Source organism: Rhinopithecus roxellana, chromosome 6 (genome assembly GCF_007565055.1).
Source record: "Rhinopithecus roxellana isolate Shanxi Qingling chromosome 6, ASM756505v1, whole genome shotgun sequence".
NCBI classification, from domain to species: domain Eukaryota; kingdom Metazoa; phylum Chordata; class Mammalia; order Primates; family Cercopithecidae; genus Rhinopithecus; species Rhinopithecus roxellana.
This window is the reverse complement of record NC_044554.1, coordinates 146,949,217-146,964,590: the sequence shown is the minus strand read 5'-3', so window position 1 is coordinate 146,964,590 and position 15,374 is coordinate 146,949,217. Positions and strand designations below refer to the sequence as shown.

The window sequence follows — 15,374 nt, the reverse complement described above, 5'->3', positions numbered from 1 at the left end:
GCCATTGGCTGACACCGTCACGTGCCCCTCCCCTAGCGTCCTCCGCCCCCCCGCCCCCCCCCCCCCCCGCCTTGCGCACTGTACATTCATATCATTTTTCTTCTCAGGCCCCATGGAGGAAGTGAGAAAGTTGGCACGGTCACCCAGGGCTTCGCAGGACCAGGTCACTCAGTGACAGATGGACAATGCAAGAATGAACTCCTTCCTGGAATACCCCATCCTTAGCAGTGGCGACTCGGGGACCTGCTCAGCCCGAGCCTACCCCTCGGACCATGGGATTACAACTTTCCAGTCCTGCGCGGTCAGTACCAACAGCTGCGGCGGCGACGACCGCTTCCTAGTGGGCAGGGGGGTGCAGATCGGTTCACCTCACCAACACCACCACCACCACCATCACCACCCCCAGCCGGCTACCTACCAGACTTCCGGGAACCTGGGGGTGTCCTACTCCCACTCGAGTTGTGGTCCAAGCTATGGCTCACAGAACTTCAGTGCTCCTTACAGCCCCTACGCGTTAAATCAGGAAGCAGACGTAAGTGGTGGGTACCCCCAGTGCGCTCCCGCTGTTTACTCTGGAAATCTCTCATCTCCCATGGTCCAGCATCACCACCACCACCAGGGTTATGCCGGGGGCGCGGTGGGCTCGCCTCAGTACATTCACCACTCATATGGACAAGAGCACCAGAGCCTGGCCCTGGCTACGTATAATAACTCCTTGTCCCCTCTCCACGCCAGCCACCAAGAAGCCTGTCACTCCCCTGCATCGGAGACATCTTCTCCAGCGCAGACTTTTGACTGGATGAAAGTCAAAAGAAACCCTCCCAAAACAGGTCAGTCCTGCTGGTTGGTGGATGCTCCTTTATTAATCTGCAAGGAGCTGGTATGCTTAATTTCCAAGGAAAATTAATAATTATCTTTTTTTTTTTAAAGGCTTTAAGACTAGTGTTGTAGTGCATGGAGAGGGTGCCCAGAGGTGTTGGGGCAAAGAAGCCTCAGGGATTGGTGTGTTTTCAAGGATTTTATACATTTGGGAAGTAGGAAGTGTGTGGCGGTGGTTATTGTGACGGTAGTGTTCTGTTAATATCTTAAGGCTCCATTAATCACCGATCTGACCACGCTAATGGTTGACTTCAGGTTAACACTTTACACCTCATCACTCACCCTCCACAGCCCGATTTGTGTTGAGTTCTTGATCTTTTCTTTACCTGAGTGTTGCCATGAAGCGTGTAGGTAATCTCAAGTCAGTTTAAAAATTTTTACTTTTCCATCTCATGGCTTCCCACTTTGCCCCAGGGAAAGTTGGAGAGTATGGCTACCTGGGTCAACCCAACGCGGTGCGCACCAACTTCACTACCAAGCAGCTCACGGAGCTGGAGAAGGAGTTCCACTTCAACAAGTACCTGACGCGCGCCCGCAGGGTGGAGATCGCTGCATCCCTGCAGCTTAACGAGACCCAAGTGAAGATCTGGTTCCAGAACCGCCGAATGAAGCAAAAGAAACGTGAGAAGGAGGGTCTCTTGCCCATCTCTCCAGCCACCCCGCCAGGAAACGACGAGAAGGCCGAGGAATCCTCAGAGAAGTCCAGCTCTTCGCCCTGCGTTCCTTCCCCAGGGTCTTCTACCTCAGACACTCTGACTACCTCCCACTGAGGCGGCTCCAGTCCCAGACCACAGCCCAGGCATCTCCTTGGGCTGGGACTTCTTACCCAAAGCACATGCTTAGCTTATCTTTCTTTCCATTTACAGTCTCTTCCTTTCTGATCCTATCTGGGGAGCTCCTGGCCAGGATAATATGTTTGCAGATAATTCTGGACCAGAGACCTGGTGCCTGGTTAACACCTTAATCCAGATTGGGTGCCAGCATACATTTTCTGGTGGGCCTTAACATCCCTCCTGCTTTTAGGAGAATTCACAGAACCTACTGTTCCTTTCAGATGACTTTTTGGAAAATAGTTCCCTTTGTCAACAGAAACATGCCAGAAGGAATCTTCTCATCTTTTATCTAACTATATGTACAGCGCTCTCCTCCCTTGTCCTTGAAAGTAGGATATAGTGAAAGGAGAGTCCAGGAGCTCACGAAGAAGAGATACACTATGTGTTTACACAATTAATTCATCCCTTAATTTAAGTCATTTTCATGTGTGTGAGTTTGCTGGTTGTAAATACTTTGTCTTAAGAGATTTATCTTTATACAGATTTTCTAGAAATGTTTAGGTTACTAAAACAGGGTGGGCAAACTCTCAAAACTGGTACAATTTTATAAGTGAAAGAACAAATTCCCTCATTTAAACCCAATCAGATGCCTCAGAGGGTAGCCTCAATTTGTTCTTACATTTAAGAAGCCCTGCAGAGCACAAAGTTCAGAAATCCAGCTTCCTGTGCTAAGTCTTTCCCAATCCCCACTCCTTTCTTCTTGGGCCACCCTCTGTTTAAAATTTGTGCTGGGTTATTCAGAACCTAAAAGTATTATTCAAACCAACTTCTTCCTTCTAGTTATCTTAGTTGGATATAATGTATTTTCAGGTCAATTGTTAATGTGATGGATGGCACAATGAATGTATATTTTGTGTGATTCGTGAATAGTCTTTTGCATGTCGCACAATGTTTGATGTCCCCGAAGTACCACACTGAGTTCTATCAGTTATCCTTTGTGAGCCTATGATATTCCCCATTTCCTGTACAATCATGAATAGCTCTGAGATCCTGGAGAGATATGATCCAGAGCAGAGTTTACGGGTCTTAGGATGTCTGTAATAAATAAATATACTCAAGTTTCAGGTATGCTTAAGCATCCATGTATTTGGCTGGGCTACAATTTGTTAATTCCTACGAAGTTGGCATATTTCATGAGGGGAAAGGGAGAAGGGTGGTAAATATTTTCAAAGAGATGGGGCTTTTCTTGAATAAAAGTTAGTAACAGCTCCTTTATTATAATCAAAGCTCATAATGGAAAAAAAAAAGACTGATGAAGAAATTTATGAAGCAGATTTATTTTTGAAACAAACATGGACACTTCCTGGGTCAAGTGCTAACCTTTTCACCTCCAACTGGATGTTGACATATATATACACAGAACTCCCTTCAAAAGCCAGAACTGTCTTCAGTCAGTCTTTCCTCACATCAGTGAACCAAGAGCTAAGAGATTCACATTTAATTAGCTCCAGTATAAAGTTGTTGTGAGGATGGGGCCCTCATTCCACTCCTCTTCCTTCTTTTTGGATTGTCACGCAGAGTTCTGATATATTCCACCCTTCAAATGGAGTGTTTTTAGTAAACCCTTGCATCCCTTCCCCCATTCTTCCTGTCAACATCCATCCCTTCCTGTGGCTCTTCCTTCCTTCTTCCCCATCTCTAGGTTGCATATCTCATTCCCTTCAGACTCAGCTTTGATTTCATAGCCACCATGGCTGTAATGGATCCATAGTTCTAATTCCATGCCACATAACCCAGAAAAAAAAAAGTCATTTTCTTCTCTGGGCTCAACAGGTACTTCCCAGGTGGAAGCTACCCTGAAGCCTTTCAATATCCAAGTTGTTTCTGACCAAGGTACATATCTGCTCTCAAAAGAGGAAACCAGTAAATTATAGAGTTCAAAGTGGCTCTCCTCCCAGACCTCTTTATTGCTTTCCTTTACTTTCACACATTTTTGGAGTCATTTTATTTAGACCAACAGTAGAGCAGAGAATTTACGACATTGAAAACAAATACAGACATATGACTTCCTTCCTTCCCAAAGGGTGTTTTACAAAGGATGGGCTGGAGGAGAAAAATCCTACAAAAACTTGGAATTTGCAGGCCGTCTAGAGCCCTCATGAGAATTCCTGCACTTCCCTGTCAAAGAAGAGAAGGCTGAACTTTGCGGTGCAGTTGCTGCGGCCATATCAAGGGCACCGGGTGCCCTCCCCTCAGCTGCTGGGTTCGGAGGTTGCCTGTAAAAGACTCAAGTGGATGGAGAAGAACTTCAAAGATGGTCAACCCTTTCTTTCATTTCCTGCCTGGCCTTATACTGTATCTTTTGTTTATTAGTGTAAGGCCACACAGCAAAACAGATGGCTGGCTTCCAAATACTTTAATGTGTTAAAGTGTCATTAGCATGCCATTGACTTCATTTCAATATCTAAAAGCAGGGCCTGATCCGCTGGAATCCGGGAGATTCCAGTCTTTAAGGTGCTGGTTTTAATGTAACAGAGAGAGAACAATAAATTATGGCTAACCATCTCTAGCTTTCTCTAGGTCATGGAATAAATCAGTTAACAAGCAATGCATTTAGGAAACATTAATACACCTTTCAACAAGGAAAACATTTGTATCTTTTTAGCAGTCCCAATCGATTAAATCAAAGGCGCTTAACACATCCTATTTCAAAGTCTCTCTCTTTCTGCTTTGGTCTCTAAGGAGCACAGTTAGCTACTTGAAAAATGACAGCAATGGTAACTGAAACAACATAGATTGGGAAAACTGAAAATAACGTTTTATTGATACATTTAAAAAGGAGACAAGGGTCTCAATTAGACACCTGAGATAACTGTGATATAAAATTCTAGTTTTCTAACGTTTTTTTCCTTACTTCCTCTATGTTTATCCAAAGTACTCCCCAAATACAGTGTTCCCAAACTAGGCTGAGTTAAGGTCTTGCTTTGGCTCTGAAGTCTGCTCTGGGTTTCACCTTTTAAAGTTTACTTTTGGAGGCTATTCAAATGCGGTGGTGTTTTCCTTTGGGACAATCAGATTCAAACCGATCAATATTTACTCAGTCTGAAAGGGTTGTTGAAAAGGCTGCTAACAACAAACTGCTTAGCTGCTCACCCCTGTTTAATCTCAGGTTCACTGAAAGTTCAAGAAGAGATGAATGCAGTGATGGGTCACTTTAGAATGAGTCCCAGCAGTTTATCTGAGCTCTCAGCTAAAGGCAACAATTATAGTTTCATCCCTCTTTGGGAAAGGGGCAACTTGCCTATTATTCTTTTGCTAAACAATGTTTACCAGAAACTTAAAACACTTTCCTCTCCCCTCCTGGTTCTTTTCTTTTCTTCCTTTTTTTCTTTTTTCTTTTTTTTTGGAAGCTTCCAGCTGCCCTTCTCCTGCCTCCTCCTCTAGTTTTCTGCTAATCCCTTAGGTTTGACTTTAAATAAATTACATCAAACATTTAAAAAATGTTAAATTAGTCTCACAGAAGATATCTGATTTATTTCAGATGCCACGAGCTATGAAATTAAGCTCTTTGGGCCATTAGAGTTTATCTTTGTGAAAGTACAGGGCAAGATTGAATTGAAATCCATTTGTGTTTGAGTAATATTGACAATCAGAGCCCCAATATCCATCTGAGATGGCTGTTGAGTGGGAAAGACGGGAGGGAGAATTGGCTTGCGCAGAAGCAAATACCTCAGGTGGAAAGTCAACTTTTAAATTTTACGCTTTCTTAATGCATGAAGTATTGAGATATGAAAAAGAGAGACACAAGGAAGCCAGTGGGGAATGGTGAGTAGAAGATGCTAGACACTGAAGCTAATTGCTACAGCTCTTCAGAGGTCAAAGTTCGTGTAATCACTGCATAAATGCATACTAAATAGGGATTTATTAAGCTTTCCTGATGGCTGAGCACGTCTGTAAAAAATGGTCACTGCTGTTTGTTTCCTCCTTAAGAATAATCATTCTTAAAGTAGAAGCTCTAGGCGTTTCAGGCTTTAATTTGTTTTGAGAGGCAACTCCTCTGCTTAAAAAATTTGAAATTAGTGCATGAACAACATCTTTCTTTATATTGGATGGGGCTGTAAAAGAAACACTGTAGCTTTTTCAGTACGTACAAGAACACACGTTAGCATGCCACTATTGGATAAGCTAGTCACTGGTCAATTTTGGTGACCCTCTGCCTTAGATAAGTCCCCTTTGTGCCTGCATTTCTGAGAACACACAAAAATTCTGCCTTAGGACTCCTTGTGCCTAAACGATCAGAATTGAATGGGACCCACATCCCTAATCTCTCACCCTATGGATCAGAAAAAGGCACCCAGAGGTGGATTGGTTTGACTGAGAGCAGTCAGTATTCATACTCTCACTTCCTAAATAAAAGACAGGGCACCTTAGAACCTGAGTCCAGTGCACTTTTAAATTCTAAAATCCTTATTCGATTTTGTCCCTCCCTGACTTATTCCATGCAATTTGTTTCAGGCTAGATATGATTTATTTTTTCCATTTCTGTTTTACTGGCCACCCACTCAGTCAAGTCCTTGACTTTGAGGCCATTAGGAACACTGAATCTTTGAAACAACCTGAGTTGAATGCTTCTGCCATCTTGTTTGAATAATAAAATGTGCTACTTACCTTTAAAGACATACGTTTTTAAAATATAAAAATAACAATCTTAGCGGGCAAGTAAAAATCAACACACACACATATATTTGTTTTGTTTTTAAACTTAGATGGGAAAGAATAAATGAAAGAGGAGTTGCCTACACACAAATTCGACCTCCGTTAAATTGTCAAGAAGTATCATCTAGAAAGGGCTTCAAGATACAAGGGACATTCCAGGAGGGGTTCTAACTCTGAACCTTTTAAAAATGTGTTTGCTTTTTCTGGCTAGTTTGTGGCGCAGCATACCTTCTAAATTGTTCTGACTCATATATCTTAATATTTTCCAAGACTCACTCATGTACCTAACACACACACACACACACACACACACCCGGAAGCCCAAACTATTAACATAAAGTCTCTTTGCAATACAACTTTCCACATTCTCCTTCATCTCATCCCCGTGGGGTCCTACTGATCTCAGCAGAACCTGATGCCCAAAGGGACATCAATGGTTGTCAGTGTTTGAAGGAGCGAGCTGGAATCCTCAGTGTTTTAGTGCCTTATTTTTAATAATACCAGCTATCAAATACAGCTAGCTGACCTTCGATAGCAGAACTACAAACAAAATATCAATTAAACAGGTATGTTCAATAGGCGCTAGCCTCTAAACACCTTTGCTTTTTTTTTTCCTTAGGCAACTCTAAACACTCATCATGTCCTGCAAAACACGCTTAAATGACTGCATTTTGAGTTTACTAGAAATAAATGAAAAGACCAATGTCGCTTTTTGCAACATGTTCAAACACAACTAAAACACGTGTTTCCATTTTTTAATCAGCTCATTACATTTTACTCTTGTATTAAAAACGTGTTGGTAAAACGTCTAGTCACAAGGCTAATCTATTGAAATCAGTTTTGCATTTTCATTTAGGCTTGTGTGGTTAATTGGTTGGGAAAAAATACACAAATGCTTGCAACAGAAAATAAAAGAAAAGTTATTGAGCGACTTTTCTTTTCAAACTGGGACACTTTTCAGCCGCGTTGGACATTTTTACGATTTACGACCCACTTCGTTTTAAGTCGCCACAGAACCATGACAAGAAGGCAGAAAGCCACAATTTAAAATGGTACCCCCAACCCCCGAAATATCAGCAACACAGTTCTGGCAAAGTATGCACAAGAATTTTCCCATTCTGAGGAACAATTGGGTCTTTCCTTTAGGGTGCGCAGGGGTCAGCTGTCCAAGGCTTGGGAAGAGGTCGGCTCGGGCGATCGAGTTGCTCGGGCAGCGGCGGCCGCGGGAACTCCGGCTCTGCCGGGGCCGCGAGGAGCGGGCAGGGGGTACCAGCGCCTGCCCCCGGTCGGCTGGGCAAGGGCAACTGCTAAAGGAGATGCCGCAGGACCTTCGCGGCCCTGCGAGGTTGCAGGGGAGCCCAGACGCCGAGGTCAGGACGGCTTTCATTCCTTGGCTTCCCAGCCTTCACCCTCTGAGTTCTTGACCCAACGCCGCCGCTCCGTTTCTCCTGTTTCCTGGGCCCCAGGCAGAGCAAGAAGGGAGCAGCATCCGGGCCCTTCTCCGGCCTGCAGGCGTCGCGCCTCTGGATGGACCGGGGCCGGTCTGGGGCGGGAAAGGAGCAGCATCCGGGCTCTTCCCTGGTTCGCGCTGAGGGCCCAGCTTGGGGCCTGTGCGTTTCCCGGCCCGCGCCGGTAGGTGGTTTCGGAGGGAAAGGAAAGTGACTCCGGGCACGTCCCCGAGGCTGCGAAGAGCCCCGCTTTGTCTCTGGGGACAAGGAGGCCTCGCGTTTCTTTCTGTCAGCGTCGCCCGGCATCGAGCGCTCCTGAGGCGCGGTCTGAGCTGCCTCGGGCCGCCACCTGACTCTCCCGGCGAGGGCCTCGGGACCCAACACTTCCTCAGAAGAGGAAACCCAGGTCAGAGGCCTCACCCATCGTCTGTCTCTCTAAGATTTGAAAGGGGAAAGGAGATTTGATTCCCTGTCCGCCCCTTGCCCCAGATGTCTTCAGAATGTGTTTAATTGAGTAACATACTCATTCTTCTCCTAGTTCAATTGAGTTGTTTTAAACAGTAGCGGTGCGGGTTTCTGAACATTGGATGTTCAGGGACGCATCCTTGCCTTGCTTCTGTTCTTCCAGTTGCTGAGTCAAATGCCTTAACGCCTTGCCTCGTCTCACTTCTTTCTAGAAAGTTTCCAAGTGCTGCTTCCCAGTTTTTCTGCTTTCCCCTCCTAACAACAGCACTTTTTTTTTTTTTTTTTTGAGATGGAGTCTAGCTCTGTCGCCCAGGCTGGAGTGCAGTGGTGCATTCTCGGCTCACTGCAACCTCTGTCTCCTGGGTTCTAGTGACTCTCCTGCCTCAGTCTCCTGAGTAGTTGGGATTACAGGCTCGTGCCACCAAGCCCGGCTAATTTTTGTACTTTTAGTAGAGATGGGGTTTCACCATGTTGGCCAGGCTGGTCTCAAACTCCTGACCTCAAGTGATCCGCCTGCCTTGGCCTCCCAAAGTGCTGGGGCCACTGCACCTAGCCTCCCCCTCCTTTTTTTTTTTTTTTTTGTTTAACTTGCATAAGTGAACAAGGACTTGGTATAATTATCGACATTAGAAATTACTGACATTGGCCGGGCGCGGTGGTTCATACTTCTAATCCCAGCACTTTCTTTGGGAGGCCGAGACGGGCAGATCTCCTGAGGTCAGAAGTTCGAGACCAGCTTGGCCAGCATGGTGAATCCTTGTTTCTACTAAAAATACAAAAATTAGCTGGACATGGTGGCAGGTGCCTGTAATCCCAGCTTCTCGGGAGGCTGAGGCAGGAGAATCGCTTGAACCTGGGAGGCAGAGGTTGCAGTGAGCCTAGACTGTGCCATTGCACTACCACCTGGGCAACAAGAGCAAAACTATGTCTCAAAAAGAAAAAAAAAAGAAAGAAAAAGAAATTACTGACATTAATTATATCTATAATTACAGAATCAAATAAGAGACTTTTAAAATAATCTAATCTGGCTTCTCCATCGTACAGGTGAAGAAACTGAGGCCCAGAAGGGTGTTAGCAGCAATAATGGTAAGAAAAAAAAATTAGTTATATCTTTAATATGTACTTTAAGTATGTATTTAATAAAACAGGCAAAAATTAATTCCAGACTAGATATATTAATAACATTAATTATTAATTACTATATTAAGCATACTAATTATAGTTATCATTAAATATTGAAGAACTTAAAGCTATTAAAAATAAGCAGGTTTGAATAAACAGATATTTGGCCAGAGGGTTTTTTCCTTCCTGTTTACTTTCATGAACCCTATAGGAAGGGTAACAGCTTAGATCTCTCCTGCCCAATGGATAAAGAGAAACTGGTTGATCTATTTTATGCCTTCCGTTTCACAAATTCCTTACATGATTTGCCAGGTGAGACAGAGAAAAAAATCAAGAGAGCAAGCTTTATAATTGCCCTGCCCAAGCTGCTCAGATGGCATGTTAACTCCCTAGTCAACTGTTTGATTCAAGAACCTTGGAAATTGAGGGCATTCTGGCTTCATGGATGAACCATAAAGACTTTACTTGCAGTTCATTATCTTACACAAAATATACTCTTTCCTCTTGGGGGCGCAGTGGCTCATGCCTATAATCACAGCACTTTGGGAGGCCAAGGCAGGAGGATCACTTGACCTCAGGAGTTCTAGACCAATTTAGGCAACATGGAGAAACCCTGTCTCTACAAAAAGTATGAAAAATTAGCTGGATGTGGTGGTACATGCCTGTAGTCCCAGCTACCCAGGAGCCTTAGGTGGGAGAATCACCTGAACCTGAGCCTGGTGATCAAGGCTGCAGCGAACTGTGATTGTGCCACTTCACTGTCCAGCCTGGGCAACAGAGACCCTGTCTCAAAAAAAAAAAAAAAAAAAAGAAAAAAAGAAAAAAAGTACTCTTTCTATGAGAGAAATCTAGACTTCAGAAAATTGTGACAACTTATATATTTTTGTGTTAACATTTATTGAAGACTTTTTCGGCACTAGATGCTGAGCTAAAGGTTTTTTATGTATGATCTTGTTTTTCCTCACAGCAACCTTATGATATGGGTTTTTTTATTCCCATCTACACATGGAGAAACTGAGACTTAGGGAAGTTCTGTAAGTGTCTCACCATTACACAGTAAGTGATTAGCAAAGTTGGAATTTGCAGCCCATGCATTTCATTCAGTTATCACATGTTGAAATCTCATATTTTAGGACTGCAAAAGTAGAAATGTAATTAAAACTAATCTTAAATTTAACTTCATATTTAAAATACATTTATATTTTAGAAACCTGGTGTTAGGCTGTTAAAATCTATACAGGTGGAGCATCCCTAATCCAAAAATCCAAAATCTGAAATACTCCCAAATCTTGAATTTTTGTGTCAACATGGCACCACAAGTGGAAAATTCCACATGTAAGTACTTAACAAAAACTTTGTTTCATGCAAAAGTTATTAAAAATATTGCACAACAGGCGTGATGGCTCAAGCCTGTAATCCCAGCACTTTGGGAGGCCGAGGTGGGTGGATCACCTGAGGTTAGGAGTTTGAGACCAGCCTGGCCAACATGGTGAAATGCTGTCTCTACTAAAAATACAAAAATTAGCTGGGCGTGGTGGCAGGCGCCTGTAATCTCAGCTACTCAGGAGGCTAAGGCAGGAGAATCACTTGAACCCAGGAGGCAGAGGTTGCGGTGAGCCAAGATCGTGCCATTGCACTCCAGCCTGGGGGACCAGAGTGAGACTCTGTCTCAAAAAAAAAAAATATTGCATAAAATTACCTTCAGGCTTATGTGTATAATAGGTATATGAAATGGAAATGAATTTCGTGTTTAGACTTGGGTTCCATCCCCAAGATAACTCATTAGGCATATGCAAATGTTCCAAAATCCAAAAAAACCCGAAATCTGAAACACTTTTTGTCCCAAGCATCTCAGACATGTAATACTCAACCTGTATGTACAATATGATCTTAGTTTTGTACAATAAAACATAGATGACTATATACACACATAGAATAAAGTTCATTTTTATTTTTTTGAGATGGAGTTTCTCGTCACCCAGGCTGGAGTGCAATGGCATGATCTCGGCTTACTGCAACCTCTGCTGCCTGGGTTCAAGTGATTCTCCTGTCTCAGCCTCCTGAGTAGCTGGGATTACAGAAGTCCACCCCCACGCCTGGCTAATATTTGTATTTTTAGGAGAGATGGGGTTTCACCATGTTGGCCAGGCTGGTCTTGAACTCCTGACTTCAGGCAATCCACCGGCCTCAGCCTCCCAAAGTGCCGAGATTACCGGCGTGAGCCATCGTGCCGGCTTCTTTTTTCTTTTTTGAAGGGCTTGGCTACCGTCTGAACCCTTTATGTTTAGATAATTTTTCATTATAAGTCTGAGAAGGCCATATCCTCGCTTTCTCAGCAGGGTCATCTATTTCTAGCACAGCCATGATAAAGGTGCTAAAGATGGCATCCAATAGTGACCAGGTCTAGTGGCTTGACAGTGCAGGTGGCAGCATAAGGTTTGGGGCAGAAGAAGTTGTCTGCTCACCAGACTGACTTTGTGGTGACAGTTAGCCCTGGATCTGACTGCCAAGCTTTTCATTTTTCAAGCTTGCTTTCCAGTCTTTCTAGCAATGTTCTGAGCTACCCATCTGTTCCTGTTCCTATTAAAATAGCAATAGTCAGTTGCTGTTGCTTACAACTAAGAAACCTGATATGTGTACCATATAATATACCAAATAATTGAGCTTTGATATTTTTGGGGGCCTGTGGACTGTGGTCTGGAATTGTGGGAGGAAAATTGGACTATATAATTTAGTAAGTATCTATAGAAGGTGGACCAGAAGCCAGCTTCTTCATATTCCATTTTTTTTTTTTTTTTTTTTGAGGCGGAGTCTCGCTCTGTCGCCCGGACTGGAGTGCAGTGGCTGGATCTCAGCTCACTGCAAGCTCCGCCTCCCAGGTTTACACCATTCTCCTGCCTCAGCCTCCCGAGTAGCTGGGACTACAGGCGCCCGCCACCTCGCCCGGCTGGTTTTTGTATTTTTTAGTAGAAACGGGGTTTCACCGTGTTAGCCAGGATGGTCTCGATCTCCTGACCTCGTGATCCGCCCGTCTCGGCCTCCCAAAGTGCTGGGATTACAGGCTTGAGCCACCGCGCCCGGCCCTCATATTCCATTTTTTCTCTTTGCCTAGCTTTGGTTTATTTTATTTTACTTTTTATTTTCTTTTTAAAACAAACTTAACTTGATTTCCTCACTTTTACTTAAAACTTGATTTTTTCTTTTTTTTTTTTTGAGACGGAGTCTCGCTCTGTCACCCAGGCTGGAGTGCAGTGGCCGGATCTCAGCTCACTGCAAGCTCCACCTCCCGGGTTTATGCCATTCTCCTGCCTCAGCCTCCTGAGTAGCTGGGACTACAGGCGCCCGCCACCTCGCCCAGCTAGTTTTTTGTAATTTTTAGTAGAGACGGGGTTTCACCATGTTAGCCAGGATGGTCTCGATCTCCTGACCTCGTGATCCGCCCGTCTCGGCCTCCCAAAGTGCTGGGATTACAGGCTTGAGCCACCGCGCCCGGCAAAACTTGATTTTATAAAACACACACACACACACACAAACATTTTTAAGAGTTCTGTATCACAGAACATTAAAGAGTACAAATATCCATTGCTTCATAGGTTCAAGTTATATAAATTAAAGTCAAATAATTGGAAACTGATTCATTAGGGAAAACTATACATGAAATGAAGGTCAAAAGGAGCTAATACAGCAATATTTCATTGTTTATAGATTATTAGTTACTTTCAGGACCTTAACAAAGATTCTGAATATTTAGACTTCTTTTGCTGTATTTTATATCCCTACCTATACTGAGTCGAGCTACTTGACCAAAATATCTGATTTAGGAAAGCATTTAGCCTTACAGCACAAGTTTTTCCATCTACAGTTACTATCTTCAAAGGAATATACATCACAACGTTGACAAAAAAAATTCCTGGTTCCTTTTGAACAATGTGCAATAAATTCATGATGTTAACTCCATGATAAGTCAAATAGGTACCAAAAAATAAAAGGAACAATTACAGTTCAGTAAGTATCATTTTTGTTTTCTCCATGTAAAAATTAACCAATGAAGTAACACATATTAACTATAGATGACTTGATTTCAGGAAAACCAAATTTCAAAATTACAATTACATTATTTTCCTCATGTCATCCTCAGTCATTGACAGGAATTTTGTAGGCCACCATGCTATTTACTTTGTGGATTGTAGTAGTAAATGAACGAAGGCAGACTTCCTCAGAAATGGTAATAAACTGTGGTACCAACTCTTCCCATTTTTCAGGTACAACCAAATCTTTGTCTGTATAAATCAGCAGATCAAATGAACAAGAAACTTCCAACAGGGGCAGAAATGTCACTGTAGCTGTGATCTGTCTGATCACAGAATGGATTTCATCCTGGATAGCTTTCTGAGATTTTTCTCTGGGTGCGCTGTCATCTTTTGCAGTCTTGTCACACTTAATATCAAACTGCCGTCTTTCCAGGACCTCACCATTTTCAATATTTGAGATAACTACAACCAGTTTCTGAACTGAACACTTGTATAACCAATCTTTTAGTTGTTCCAGTACATTATTTAGATATTTTATGAGCTCAAGATCAGTAGTTACAAGCAAGGTAAGTCCGTATTTCTGCACTCGAGTAAAAGTGTCAGATGGATATATGCCACGCTGATATAAAATGCTGTTGATGATGAATGAGAAGAACTCAGCCAGGATTTCGGCGCTCCCGCGAAGGGTGATTCCCTGCTCCCGGGAGAGCTGCAGCGCCATGGCCAGGGACACTAACAAAGGCATGCACTTCCACTCCACGGACAGCAACCACAGCGGCTCCCACAGACGCTTTGGTTTATTTTAATGCACACTCTTGCCTTGTTAAACCTATACAAATATATAAAAAGGGTGAATGATGGCCCTTTTCTTTACCCACCAAGAAAACACAAATTTATCTAATTGAGTTGGACAGCATAATTTATTTTCTATTTTATTTTACATCCTTCCTATCATATCCGCTTGAGTATTTATTCTTCTGAGGCTCCTATATGTATAGCAGTAGTTGACACTTGTTGATCCCTTACATTGTGCTGGGCACTGTGCTAAGTACTTCACATGGATTGATTCATTTAAATCCTCTTCACAACCTTATGAGATGTAGGTGCCATTATAACCCACATTTTACAGAAGAGGAAACCGAAGATGAGAGGTCGCCCAGCTGTGAAATGGCAAAGTTCACTTTTAAACTCAGCTGCCTCACTCCCAAGCGCTCATTCTTAATGACACTCTCTACTTTTTCCCTAACTGGTTTGACTGACTAGAAATTTCTTTTTTTTCCCTTCCCTTCCCTTCCCTCCCCTCCCCTCCCTTCCCCTCTCCTTCCCTCCCCTCCCTTCCCCTCTCCTTCCCTCCCTTCCCCTCTCCTTCCCTCCCCTCCCCTCCCCTCCCCTTCCCTTCCCTCCCCTCACCTTCCATTACGTTCGTTCCTTCCTTCTTCTTTCTCTCTTTTCTTTCTTTTTTTGAGCATGTCATGAAGGCATCTGTGGAGACCCTGACTGAGCGTCTATAACTGTATAAGGTGAGTGGTTGAGCTTGATTCAAAGAGCCAAACTCTTTCTTGCCTTAGGTCTTTGCATGCTAGAATGGACTCCCTCTCCCCATTTCTTTCTGTGACCTTGAGGCCTTAATTAGCTAACTGATGCTTCCTCAGGGAGGCCTTAGTGGACTATTTCACTCAGAATGTATCCCTCTCTGTTATATTCTACTTCAGCATTCTCTTTGTTTCCTTTACATACTTAGCATAGTTTGAAAATTCAGTTTTACATTTTTTGTTAGTATCACTTTCTAGAGCAAGCTTGTCCAATCCATGGCCTATGGGCGCGTGTGGCATAGGATGGCTTTGAATGTGGCCCAACACAAATTTGTAAACTTTCTTAAAACATTATGAGATTTTTTTGGTGATACATATTTTTAGCTCATCAGGTATCGTTAGTGTTAG

The 15,374-nt window shown here is 43.3% G+C and overlaps 1 protein-coding gene and 1 pseudogene across 2 annotated transcripts; one reads left to right on the top strand and one right to left on the bottom strand.

Annotated features, from left to right (window-relative positions):
• The first annotated feature begins 90 nt into the window (after nucleotides 1-90).
• Nucleotides 91-3,090, top strand: HOXA1 (homeobox A1). 2 transcript variants are annotated; one of them, XM_010388301.2, is made up of 3 exons: nucleotides 91-532; nucleotides 736-830; nucleotides 1,294-3,090. In XM_010388301.2, the coding sequence occupies exons 1-2, from the start codon at nucleotides 179-181 to the stop codon at nucleotides 793-795; spliced, it is 414 nt and encodes a 137-aa protein (XP_010386603.1). In that variant the 5' UTR covers nucleotides 91-178; the 3' UTR covers nucleotides 796-830; nucleotides 1,294-3,090. The 2 variants fall into 2 exon arrangements, with proteins under 2 accessions (XP_010386603.1, XP_010386602.1); XM_010388300.2 differs by having other exon boundaries at nucleotides 179-830.
• A 10,447-nt stretch (nucleotides 3,091-13,537) lies between these two features.
• LOC104681868 lies at nucleotides 13,538-14,155 on the bottom strand (annotated as a pseudogene).
• Between the last annotated feature and the right edge of the window lie 1,219 nt (nucleotides 14,156-15,374).

Bases quoted from the DNA above. Each gene is read 5' to 3' on its own strand.
- HOXA1 (XM_010388300.2), top strand. From the start codon at position 179: ATGGACAATGCAAGAATGAACTCCTTCCTGGAATACCCCATCCTTAGC. The intron at 831-1,293 runs GTCAGTCCTGCT...ACTTTGCCCCAG, and splicing joins AAGAAACCCTCCCAAAACAG to GGAAAGTTGGAGAGTATGGC.